The 13,569-nt window shown below is 46.7% G+C and overlaps 1 protein-coding gene across 3 annotated transcripts in view; it reads right to left on the reverse strand.

Moving 5' to 3' along the window:
• Nln (neurolysin) overlaps positions 1-13,569 on the reverse strand; it is a 48,742-nt gene that overhangs the window by 5,387 nt on the left and 29,786 nt on the right. The window contains exons 9-12 of one of the 3 annotated variants that reach the window (XM_051172344.1): positions 8,219-8,405; positions 7,772-7,900; positions 6,562-6,698; positions 3,108-3,333 (exon numbers count right to left, since the gene is read on the reverse strand). In XM_051172344.1, coding sequence (XP_051028301.1) covers positions 3,208-3,333; positions 6,562-6,698; positions 7,772-7,900; positions 8,219-8,405 — 579 coding nt within the window. In that variant the 3' untranslated portion in view covers positions 3,108-3,207. Of the gene's footprint in view, positions 1-3,107; positions 3,334-6,561; positions 6,699-7,771; positions 7,901-8,218; positions 8,406-13,569 lie in introns of those variants that run through there. The other 2 variants (XM_051172343.1, XM_051172345.1) reach the window with 2 other exon arrangements.

Consider the following 13,569-nt stretch of genomic DNA (forward strand, 5'->3'; position numbering starts at 1 on the left):
AAATGGAGTAGAACCAGAGAGAAGCATGCTGTGGTAGCAGTGTGTTTTAGGGGGGCAAACCAGGGGAAGAAGTATTGGGGGGGGGGGGTGATGACTCAACAGTAAGGTCCAAGATACACACAACTTTAAGGCAGTAGAGACGAGAAGGTGAATAAAACAATCTCTTTTACGAGAGCCTTCTGACCCAGAAAAGGAGATAAGGAATACATAATTAGGCCCTGGGTGTGGTGGTGCACATCTGTAATCCCAGTACTTGGGAGGTCAAGGTAGGAAGATGGAGAGTTTGAGGCTAGTCTGGGCTAAACAATGGACACCTGTCTCAAAACAAAATGGAAGGTAGACTATTAAGACTTTAGCGGAAACACAAAAAAGGCTATTAAAAAATATAAAGGGAAAAAGAAAGAAAAAAGAAAGCTAGGCTCAGTGGCACAGGCATGTGGAGGCTGAGGCATGAGGATTACAAATTTAAGGCCTGCCTTGGGTACAAAATTGAGGTTCCAGGCTAGACTGGACAGCTTAGTACAACTCAGTCTCAAGCCTGGGGGGTTCAGCCCTTTTGTCCTGTATGGAGTGCTTATGTGACACATACGTGGTCCTAGCCCCCTCCAGAAGACAAAAACAACTGCCTGCATTGGCCAGGATTCAAGAGTTGCAGAGAAGACTGTTGGCTGAGTGTGTGGCACACGTCTGTGATCCCAGCACTTGGAAGGCTTAGACTAAAGGACCACAAATGCAAAGCCATCCTAGAATGCGCAGTCAGACTCTGCCCAGAAGAAAAAAAAATCAATCCCATTTCTTTCCTTTGTCTCTTCTATCAGGTAAAACCCAAGCCTGCTAAAGGCTCAGATTTAACAAAAACCAGTGGTGCACACAGGAGGGCGGGTGAACCAGAGTGGAGAGGAGGGTTGGATTCATGAGGGATACCCAGGAGGAAAAAAAAAAAAAAAAATCCACACTCTCCCTTAGCATTACAGCAGGAAATGAGCCTAAAATCCTGTTCAAATAGTATTGGCTTAGCTGGGCATGGTGGCGCATGCCTTTAATCTCAGCACTGTGGAGGCAGAGGCAGAGGCAGGTGGATCTCTGTGAGTTTGAGGCCAGCCTGGTCTCCAAAGGGAGTCTAGGATAGCCAAGGCTACACAGAGAGACCTTGCCAAAAAAAAAAAAAAAAAAAAAAAAAGGAAAAAGATGAAATAGTACTGGCTTTGTTTGTTTGTTGAGACAAGGTTTCCCTGTGTGGCCCTGGCTGTCCTGGAACTTGCTCTGCCTGCCTCTGCATCTCAAGCACTGGGATTAAAGGCATGAGCCACCATATCCAGCAGGTAGGGCACTCTAGATATTAAAGAATAGTAACATATGCTATTGCATTGTAAGATCTTCCTATGACACTGCAGACTGAAACACAACAGCTAAACAAAACCACCTTGATTTTCTCAGTACTTCTTTCTAAAGCAACAGCTGGCTAAGCTTCTCCTTCGCTGATGCGAGAAACAACACTTGGACATTTCTCTACAGGAGAGGAAGACCAGTCTGGCTGCACAATGTAAGTAGCCTTTAAGCCCACAATGTCTATTACCTCTGAGGATATTTTCCCACAATGAAGTTGCCTTATTATAAACAAAGGGCTCTCGTTTTTTCCAGCCCTGAGATTAGGGACTGGAGTTTGAAATTACATTTGGTGAATTTAAAGGCATTCTGCAGGAGCTGGCTAAGGGACACTAACCCCAAGCAGCTCTCCCTCTGTCAGGGCAGGAAGAGTTACAGAAGAAGAGAACAGTCTCTCCAAGTTCTCCTAGGAACAGACTTAAGGTATGTGTGTGTGTGTGTTTCTCTATGTGCACACGTGTTTCTGTATTTGTGTGCACATGCACTGTGTAAGTTAGAGGACAATGTTGGATGTCTCCAGAAGTCCCTGTCCACCTTCTGTAGGATTTGGAGCAGGTTTCTCTCCAAGCCTGGAGCTAGATGGGCTGGCCTGTGAGCTCTAGGGATCCACCCGCCTTTGTCTTGTCTCTGGTGGAGGTACTGGAGATGCCAACTCATGTCCCCATCCTTGCAAGGCAAAGATTTTACTAACTGAACCACCTCCCAATCCTGAATTTATGGACAAAATGATAATAAGCTAATTAAGTAGCTGAAATATGGTCTTTGCTCATTAGAAAGAATAATATTTTGAAAAACTACAGAGAAAACCCAGGTAGTAGAGTGTGAGGCTGCAGCAGGAGAGTGGCCAATTCTAACAGTTGGAGAGAGGTCCCAAAGCAGGGGGAGGACAGCTGTGCCGTAAAACATCCAGGCTGCCGTTTGGTATTCAGAAGGCTGCAGGTTGACATCTGACCCCCCACGTTTGTTTTCCCAGTGAGCTGCACACGCTGCAGCGCTGCTCACCAGGGTATGAAATGGTGCTCAGAGCAGACCAGGCTCTTCAGGACAGCAGAGGCGCTTCTGGAGAGTGTGACCAATGTGGTCCTGATCCCAGGCTCTCCGGTGCTTGGCGACTGAGTCCTTCCACTTCCGGCTAACTTCTCAATGCTTGGAATGCTGGGGAGTGTGAGGCCTTGAGCAAGAGTGTATGAGACAGACTGTAATGGACTATTCCCATGACTTCAGACAAGCGTGGCACTGCTGTATACTGTAAAAATTCCTATTGTTACTCTGCTTATGTAACTGACCTCTATGCGTGAAACGAAAGGCGCGCAGCCCAGGCACCGTTGCCTTCTGCAGTGCTGGCTGGCTGGCTGGCTGCCTGGCGGCAAGCCTGAGATGCGCACAACTAGCAGTGCTCGGTTCCTATGCTGGAAGAACAGGGTTTCTTCTCTTCTATCTCTGCACGGTTGTAGGAACAATGGAGGCTTTTTCACAGTGCCAAGAATTTTTACTTTTTGATAAATATTTGTATTCTGTAAGTCAGGTGCTAGAGTAAATATTTGTAAAACAAAACAAAGTGAAGCTACCCCACAAAAACCAACAGAGTGTTAGCTACAGGAGGGGGGAGGGGTCAAATGGCTGTTGAAAAAGCTGGTTCTAGCTTCTGCACATGCAGGGAAAGGTGCAAGGGTGGGGTGTGAGGGCCTCTCCAGCCAGGCCCACACAAACTGTCACGGCAAGGCCGTGAGAAACAACAGTATTTGAAAGGAAAGGGAAAACTCAAACAGCCTGCTTGCACAGAGTAGACTACCACTGAACGCTGCCACGGTGCCCGGAAACTCAGTGGAGCTGGACGCTGTTTCTAACATCCCAGGAAACAGCTCCACGTCGTTGGGATCTTTCTCCAAGTTCACTCCTGGCCTCGCCTAATGAGGAGCGGCCTGGCTGCCTGCCAAGTGCCGGAGACTGAAAAGCACAGAGAAACCTGTGAGCAGGGCTGCTTCTGCAGGATGTACGAGCTGCCCGAGACCCACTGGATGCTGGGTTTGGCTGCTGCCTTGACAGCTGGAAGGGTGGAGGGCCAGATGAGTGGAAGTGCAGAGGCTGGCTCACCTCAGAGGGAGCGTGTGCTTACGCCAGCAAGCCTCCTAAGCACAGGGGCTAGGACGAGGTCATACTTGGACCTTTCCCAATTCACCTTTCTTCTCCTGCAAACACCATTTCTGCTCGTGGTACATGCTTATAACCCTAGCACCCAGGATATCGAGGCAGGAGAATTGCTATTAGTTTGAGGCCAGCTAGGGCTACCAAGCAAAACTGTCTCAAAAACACCAAAACATTTCCCCAGACATGCCCCAACAACTATTGTGTACTGAGTCCTACACCAACCTGGGGGCTATATATACAGTGAGGCACAGTTCCATGAGAAGCTCAGAGAAACGCTAAGCCCTTCGGACACCTCACTAGCCAGAGGCATTGGCACATGCTGTGTTTCTGTTCTAACCATGCATTAAGAATATTGTGTGAAACGCTTTACACAGAATATTTTCATTTTATATGGTAGTTACCTCAAAAAAATCTAGACACAAGCAAAAGTCTCCCGAGAACCTTTGCCACATGCTCAGGCTTGCAGTCTGCTCAGGAGGGCAGAAGGGGTCGCTTTGGTCTGGATGGTCTAGAAAAGCTCACATGTGCCTGACCTTCTGAGAATATTCCTAGGTTATTTATGTGTATGAGCGGTTTGCCTGTTTGCATGGGTGTGTATCACATTTGTCCCTGGTACTTGCGTAAGTCAGAAGAGGGTGCTGGAGCCCCTGGAGCTGGAGTCACAGAGGGTTGTGGGACATTAAGTGGATGCTGGGACCCAGATGTGGGTCCTCCATGAGAGCAGCACATGCTCTTAGCCACTGAGCCATCTTTCTAGTCCCATAAGTGGCTTTTTGAGTGGAATCTTAAAGAACAGCATGGTTTTTGAGAGGCACAGATTAAAAAAAAAAAAAAAAAAGATGCTTTTGTTTGTTTTGAAACCAGGGTCTCATGAAGCTCATCACCTTTAACCTGTCATGTAGCCAGAGATGATGCTGCACTCCTGACCCTCCTGCCTCTGCCTCCCAAGCGCTGGGGTCACAGGTGTGTGCCATCATGCCTGATGATGTGTGGAAGGCACGCATTTAAAGAGCAATGCCCAGAAGGAATAAATGGGTCAAAGTGGGCAGAGCTACTTCTGAGCCACATTCTTGGCCCAGTCCCGCCCCCTGCCCCATGACAGGGTCTCTCTGTGTAGCCTTGGCTGTCCTTGACTTGCTTTGTGGACCATGCTGTCCTCGAACTCACAGAAATCCGCCTGCCTCTGCCTCCCAGAGTGCTGGGATTAAAGGTGTGCGCCACCAGGTGTGGCTCCTGCCTCAATTCTTAAGCAAGGAGGAACGTGAACTGAGTACAGAGATACAAGCCCGTAATCCCCAAAGCCAAGGAAGACTGTGTTTGATGTCGTCTTGTATTATACAGTGAATTCTGGGGATGAGGTAATAAGAAAGAGAGGGAGGGGCAAGCTTCTAGAATAGAGAGGCTGGGGGACCCGAAGGAAAGAAATAAAGAGAATGGGGCAGGGCTATGGAGCAGCACTGAGTGACCAGCTCAGGTTAGCCAGCAGGACACAAGTATATATAAATGCACATGGACTTTTCCAGAAGGCCCCGTTGAGGGCACCTTTTCAAAGAGATGGTGTGAGGGCCAGGCACGGGCTGAAAGCAACGCAGAAGTCAGTATCAGGCTTTGTGAGTGGGTGGGTAGGTCAGAGAAGGAAGCTGGGGGAGGCGGCAGGGGAGGGGAATGTTGGCAGTGAATAATATGGTCCGGCTAGCCTGGGGAGATTTTTTGGAGGGAGGGAGACACAGAGAAATGGGGGCCTAAAATATATAGCATATTTCAATCTGTATGCAGAGAGGCACTACGCAGCCTAGAAACAAATGCCCAAAGAACAAGCTGGCTGATGGAAATAAGCACCGGGAGCTTGATTTGGGTGATTTGTTCTAATTTCGGAACCAAACAGAACTCAGAAACACTGGAAATATACCAGCCTTAGACATAATTGACAGTCGAGTCGCCGATGAGCAGGGAGACTGGGGTCTGTACCAGGAGGGCTTGGCTGGCAGCCACCTCACTGTGCATGGGAAGGAACGGCTCAGATTAATGAAGGATCTTCGGTTACCCCAAAGGCACTTAGGTTACAAACTGTGTAGTAGGCCGAGTACGCTGGCCACAGAAAATGTACAAGGAAACCTGTAAAGAGTATCTGAACACAGAGGCTATTTGCATCAGGGAGAAGTTTACCTTTCTTTCTCAACCTCTTATAAAACAGAAACACTGCATGGCACATGTCAAAACTAGTAGCTATAAACTCTCAAGTGCATAAACAAGGCTTTGAATTTTTAATTATGCAATATACTGGAATGTTAATAAGCAAGAAAGCGCAGTAGGTCTTTTTTTAAACCTATAGAATTAAGAGTTAATCGCTTGTACACTGAAATTTAATAATGTATGATGATTTGAGAAGATGCCAGGCCTTAAAGTTAAAAGCTGCCACCAAGTCCCTTACTCTAAGCTGTAACCGGTGTTATGACACCTCGTTGGTTCCTTTCTCTCTCCGACACGTCACCTCTTCCCTTTCGACCCCCTAACACTAGACAGGAGAGAAAAAAGGACAGAGGGGAAAGGGACGACGCTAGCATTAGACTACTTCCTGCGGATCGGGGCATTGAGTTCTCTGGGGTAAGTTTCATCTTTTGCATCAGAATCTCCTTTTCTCATTTATTTGACAAGCTGCATCAAACTGCAACCAACAGCATCGAACCACAGACCAGCACCCACCTCTCGGCCTCTAGCATTTATATAGCCTCTGAAAAGTACCCAGAATTCCAAATGTCACACACACCCAGAAACTATCTGCAGCTGGCAAAACCACGCCCCTGTCAGAATGCAAGGCAAATCACAGTCAGCTGCTTCGAAACAGCCCTATATCCCCACACCTGGAATTAAAACAAAAACATATTCCCATAATGTTTTTGTGTGTTTTAAAAAATATACAATTCTCATTACACTAAACTCTAGCTATTACAAGTATTTTACACTTGGAGCTAGGGGAGAAAGGGCAGCTACAAAATTAATACAAGGGGGTAAAAAAGCATAGAATACCTCTGGATTCATGATCCCTTTTTTTTTAAAACAGCTGTGAAACATGTCCATGGAAAAGACTTCACTCCAAAGATATCCATAATATTGGCCATCGTACCCTCCTGCCAAATGTCCAAAAGTAGCTGGCATATTTGTGCCTTAAAAAGAGATACATTTCAATTAGTGTGATGGCAAATGCTAATTAGTCAGTGCATGAGCTAGCTAGCTCGCCTTTGGGGAGCTCAGCTGGGAGGACAGAGGGAGGCTCAGCCTCAGCTCTGGAGTGCCTAATTTCTGAAGCTCTGTCCACGCCTGTCGGTAGTGCAGGGGAAAGTCAGCCCTTAGATGCCAATGCGCCTTTAAAATACTCCACCAATAACTCCATCTTTTGCTGGGAAAAGCACATGCTGGGAATCAAACGCAGCCTAATTCTAATGCTGAAGTACAAACCCAGCCCCCTGCCACACTTCTTGTATCTCAGATGACTCAAATTAAAATGGCATTTGGGTAGGTTGATAATTTCTGAAAATGAAAAGTGTTGTGAGAAGAGGTTTACCAAGTGAGTCTACACTGGGCTGCTACTTTGTCAAAGAGACACACTGTTGCTCCTTGGTTTAGAGATCAGGAAGTGAGGCTAGGATGGGTCAAGGGCCACTCTTAGTATCCCCTGCAACTGTGTCTGATTCATTTTAGCAACAATTTCCTTAATGAAGAGGTTTACTTTGCAACTGACATCCAAATGCATACGTATCAGTCAGCTTAAAAGCAGACATGTAAGTTTAGACCCACACAGGAGCAACACTGGAGCAGGTCAGAAACTGCCAGGCAAAAGCTTGAACAGGCACTGGAGTCAGAAATGAAGGAGGTTCCTGCTTTTCCCCGAAATGCCCCTTCTGCCAACTTCTTCCTGAAAATCACAGGGAAGTCCTGGTGCGTGTGGGGAGGGAGGGGCCAGGCAGATGCTGCCAAACGGGAATGGCCCTGTTCTGGGGCGGAGGCCAATTGCTCACGCCTGATTACACTGAAATGCTGGGACTCTGGAGCCACCTCTCCTTCAAGCACATTTGGCCAGGGCAACTCCTAAGGCAGAGTGTGCTTATCTGAAAGCTATGGTCTGATTACGGAGAGCAGAAAGGAATGAACCGAGCTCTGAGGAACTCCACCCGCCTGTAAGACTGTGGACTTTCTCAGGTCTCACAAGGGCAGTGAACTCAGGGCCAGTCCCTCCTACCTGGCGTAGCTGCAACTCCCAGAATTTCTGCGCAGTATTTGGCATATTCACTCGAGGCATCCAGCGACGCATCGGTATGGAGAGACTGATCAACTTTGCTCAAAACAATCTGGCGCAGTGTCAGGAGACCTAATAAGGTTAAGAGCGTTTGAAGAATGTGTTGGAGAGAGAACTATGTGTTCTACCACAAGGTCAGAGATTTGAAAACCGATTGCACTACCACTCATCACAAAGGGTAGCGAGGCAGAACAGCATCCCGACCATCTGAGGCTTACAGGAAACGTTGCCTTTAGGCTCAGTCCCAGGCGTCTCAGTGCGCCCCCTTCCACGCACGGCACTCCTGGGGTACGTTACTACAGTGAACATGCGTCTGTCAGAAGGCACAGCCAGCAGCTCTGCCCTCAACAGTCCGTACTTGCTTTCCTTCTCTAGAATGCTGAAGCGTACCTGTGTTGACCAGCCTAGAAGCAACGAGCTTCTCCAGCACGTCATCTGTGATAGGGCTTCCATCTTTATAATGTTTTGACAATTTCCGGAGGGAATCAGTGTCCCACACCCAGTTTTCAAGCATTTGCGATGGTACCTCTACAAAGTCAGTTTCCACATTTGTTCCACTAAATCGTGCAAAGTCAGTCTAGAAAGCAAACATAAAAGTATTTTTCAAAGCACTGAGTAAAACTAAACATGCAATGAATTATAACGAGACCCACCAAAACTCAAGGCAGAATCATAGCAAAGCACTGTAGCTCAGTGGCTGAGTGTTGCCTATTGTGGGAGGCTGACCCCAGCACTGGGGGCTGGGGCAGAAGGCAACCAGTTTCCCTGGGATACATAGTTTCTCTCAAGCTCCTCCTTGCAGTCGGTTAATCTTGTTTAATCAGTACATGCCTTTCTGGGCATTCACCACTGTTGCTCAACTACTCAAGTTTAAATTAGTTAAAGAGTTAACTTACAACATTCCAGACTAGTGTGCGTGCGTGCGTGTGTGCATGTACGCGTGTGTGTAAGTTTTGTGCTCTAAAGTTTATATCCATGATCCTAAGACAGCCATGCTGTGGGAAGTCTGAGCTGGACCTCTCAGATTAAGCAGAGAAAATAAGCCTTGGCCTGGAAGGCAGGCCTGCAAATGAGCTGCATGTGTGAGTTAATATGCACAAAGAAAAAAGAAAGAAGCAATACAATACGGGGCCTGGGCTAAGAGTTCTAAACACCAAGTTTTAAAAACGTTTGTGTCAGATGTTGTAAAAGCTCCCAACAGAAAGACAGAGATTTCTCAGAACAGACCACTGGCCTATTTTCATTCGCTTTTCAGGCTGGTGTTTTTTAATCCACAGAACACTTGCACACCGTTAGCAGCAGAGAAGAGTTAGCACTGACCCCACAGGGTCACATACGGGATGGGCCTCCTGTTTCCCTGAACCTCGGTCCTGTTTTCCTCTGGGATGCCTCACATCCCAGCACTCTCTCAGGCTTTGTCACCCCAGGCTCTACACTGGAACAGGAAAAGGACTTAGCCACGGAGAAGGCAGCAGATGGGGTGGAAATCAGCAGTGTATAACTGAGCGTTCTGCTTTTGGCCCAGGGCACCGGCACAGATGTCAGAATGACAGCACATTCTGCCTTCCTCTCTATGCAAAAATACTCTTTGCTTGACTTCACATCATGGTTGTGCTGAATCCACATAGGAAGGCTGCTAAGACAGGAGGCCAAGGGAGGACCCCGCACCACCCCCCCAGATGATACAGGGAAAGAAGCAAAGACCCCCCCCCATAGAAATAGTATTTTCCCTCATTCTGAGGCTGCATCCACATTGTGGGTACAACAATCGAATGCAGTACTGTAACAGCCAGCACCCAGAGAAGACTTTCCTGTGTCAGGCTGTGTCTGGCCCTTACATGAGCAGTATGGTTTACATCTTTATACAAGAAGCACAGGAGATAGTTCACTTGGTAGAGTTTCTGCTGTGTAAACACGAGGAACTAAGCACCCAGGCAAACAGGCAGAGTGGTGGTGTGTGCACGTGTGATCCCAGCACCTAGGCAAACAGGCAGGTGTGGGGGTGTACGCATGTGTGATCCCAGCACCCAGGCAAACAGGCAGGTGTGGTGGTGTGCACACGTGTGATCCCAGCACCCAGGCAAACAGGCAGGTGTGGTGGTGTGCACACGTGTGATCCCAGCACCCAGGCAAACAGGCAGGTGTGGTGGTGTGCGCACACGTGATCCCAGCACTCGTGTGGTGGTGTGCGCACGCGTGATCCCAGCACCCAGGCAAACAGGCAGGTGTGGTGGTGTGCACACGCGTGATCCCAGCACCCAGGCAAACAGGCAGGTGTGGTGGTGTGTACACGTGTGATGCCAGGACTTGGGAAGTGAAAAGAGGAGATAGGGTCTTGCTAGCCAACCAGCCTAATCTACCTGGGATCAGTCACAGTTTTCAGTGGGAAACTGTCTCAAAGAAAGGTGGACAACTATTGAGGAAAAACACCAGAGGTGGATGTCTGGCTTCCACACCCAGGTGTACAAATGTGCACTTGCACACACACGAACATCTCCACATTGTTGTGTGATGCAAGTCCCATTACTTCTGTTGGTGAGCTACGCAGAACAGGAGCAGAAGACGGACTCAGGACCAGATGGGAGCAGGAAAGGACTTAGTCGTACAGAAGGCAGCAGATGAGTCCATAGCTTATAACTGCAGCAAGGATGCTCTGGTCTAACGCATCGTTACTGTACAGAAACATGGAGAAAAGAATTACAGTATAATTTTAAAATGACTAAATCTTTTAAATGGGGATGTTTAAAAAAAAGGGGGGGGCAGGCTTTACCAAACTCTTTATGTGAAGAATTAAAGTGCAAGATGAGTATGTTCCTTGAGATGGGAAGATCTCTCAAAGACCTAACAGGAGGCTGGTGTACACAAGGTCAAGCTTTGCAATCGTCTATTCTGAACTAGTGATGCTAAGAGCATGGTTTTATGAACCATGTCTTTTAAACAGATACTAACAGTGCAAACAAGAGAAAAATCAAGCCACCAGCTACCACCGTACAACACGACAGAATTAGAAGCTCTGTAAATCTTGCTTGTGTGAGGATTTCTATGTCAGCACTTGCAGATGCATACATGCATATAGGTAACACACATACACAATCTGGGGGAAGGGCTTACACATGTGAATGCACGTGTACGTGTACACACACACACACACACACACACACACACACACAAGCCTTGGGGGAGGGTCCGCTCAATATCCAGGAAAAACCATGAACAAGTGAGTAATTCATGAGTTCAAGCTAAAATTGAACAAACAGAACCAACACAGTTATGTCCCCAAGTGCAGAAGAAAGGGGCTGTTCTCCAGAAGCCTGCCGTAGTGGGCGGGGCCCTGCCAGTGAAGGAACAGATCAACAATGTTCTCTGCAGAACAAAAGGAAATGTTTGCAAGGAAGGAGTAAGAGCTAAAAATAGCTTGCCTGCTTACAAATTTCCCCAAAGTCAGCCATGCTGTGTCTCTGGGAACCTTTTGGGCAACGTCATTTAAATATTTTTCACATGAGGGGAAAAGAAAAAACCAACAACCCTACAAATTTCAAAAGCTCATTTTCCAGCAAACAACACAACCGCCAAGCTAAAGGAGCCCACAGTCAGCATGCACAGGGAAATGGAGATTTGGGCTCTGCAGTGCGAGCGCAGGACAGTGGAGGGGCTGACCTGTCCCTCGTTATCAAGCACACCGCTTCCCAGGTTTTAACTAGAGTCCTACAGTAAGTCTCTACAGAGTTCTCAGCGTGATCGGTTTGGGGATGCTGAAAATGATAGTTTGGGAGCACAAAAGCTGGCGAAGCTCATCTGTCTCACGGATAAGACTAAATACTATGCCGCCCCACAGAACAGTCCAACAGGCGGATCACAGCACGCTTGTTGCAGAGAAGGTTTTGACCATGGAAGCCTAAAAAAACAAGGTTAGCTTAGATTAGATTTTGAGAGGAATAAAGTTATCTAAATATGAGATTTTTTTTCTTTCTTTAAGATCTATTTTATGTGTGTGCACTCCACGCATGCCGGTGCCCATGGAAGCTACAACGGGGGTCAGATCTCGCGGAACTGGAGCTACACATGGTTGTGAGCTGTCATACGGGTGTAGGGAACTGAACCCGGGTCCTCTGCAAGAATAACATTTTTGTTTTGTTTTGTTTTGTTTTAACTACTGAGCCATCATCTATCTGTCCAGCCCTAAATATAAGCCTTTGCTTTACTGTCTTCTCAAACAGACATTAAGATGTATTCCAGTACAGATTTAAAACCTATGTCTTGCTGACGTAGAGACTAAATTTAAAACTTACACACTAGAGTAAAACGACACAAAGTTAAATTTGTCATGTGCACTCTTACAAGATTTAAAGGACAAAGAATTATGGGTTATTATTGTGTAATTAAGAGGCCAGCCCCTTCTACTGGTGAGGACTATGGATCATTTTTATCATAACAATAAGTGCAGTGTGCCTGGGATAAATGACAGGCTTCAGGAGAAGTGACCTGGGCTGACCTGGGCCCACTGTTGACTTAACAGCAGAGTCCATATCCTAATCTGTGTGATCTACCAGGCCTGCCACTCATGGAGAAGTTTACGCGATAAGGCAAGGCACTAATGGACAAGGGGCTGCTTCTCCATCAGACTTTGCTGATAGATCTCTAGATGGCTGAGAGGTCACAGTTTTATCTTCCCACACATCTAGCCATCATTGTAAAAAAAAAATAGCAGTAATGAAGACATGGGTAACAGTTCATCTTTTGTTAGTCTTTACATCAGTCCTGTAGCTCAAAAGGTCACAGGAAAACCCACACAGTTCAGAGAAGCCTTGACTGTCACAGTGAAACCCATGGGCTTGCCTTCAAACTACCTATGCTGTCCTAATTAGGCACTTATTTAAACTGTTCCTTTTTAGATGAAAACAAATGAAAGTTCCGCTTACTCGCAAATGCTGAGGTCAGAGAGTGAACCTGCTCACTATCCCAAGACCCTGGCGGAGGACATGCCCAGAGGATGCCGCACTTGAGGTCTGTGCACTGAGGTGTGGGAAAAATGTGCTGTGTGGGGAATCTAACTCAGCTAATCCAAAGATAGTTTCTCTTATGTTCCACTTGGTCCAACTTCCAGCCTAATGTCATTTCTCTGTGTTCTTTGAATACATAATATTTTATTTGTCTCACTTCTCAAGAATATTAGGCTTTCATGTCCTCAAACTAAATTCTAAAACGTCAAGATACTCTAACTTCTGATTTTGAGTTCTATCCTACCGTTCTTTGTATGTCACACATAGGAGATAATCAATAATTCTGCTTTAAAATAACTGACCTGATCAATCTTTTTCACAAAACTGTTCTCTCTCTGTCTCTCCCTCTCTCTGTCTCTGTCTCTCTCTTTTTTGGAGACAGGGTTTCTCTGTGTAATAGCCCTGACTGTCCTGGAACTCTCTTTGTAGACCAGGCTTGCGGAGCACAGAGATCTGCCTGCTTCTGCCTTCTGAGTGCTAGATTAAATGGAAAACCTTTCTCTAATAATTAAAAAAATAATAATACAGGGCCTGGAGGATGGTTCAGTGGGTAAGGGGACTTGCTGTTCTTCCAGAGACCAGAGTTCAGTTCCCAGCACCATGCTGGGTGGCTCACAACTGTCTGTAACTCTAGCTCCAAGGGATCTGATGCCCTCTTCTGGCCTCCATTGGCATGCATACACATAGACATATAAAAGCAAATTTTTAAAAAGCTAAAATAGTATATATAAAAATTGTATT

The sequence above is a fragment of the Acomys russatus genome, chromosome 30, assembly GCF_903995435.1.
Source record: "Acomys russatus chromosome 30, mAcoRus1.1, whole genome shotgun sequence".
NCBI classification, from domain to species: Eukaryota; Metazoa; Chordata; class Mammalia; order Rodentia; family Muridae; genus Acomys; species Acomys russatus.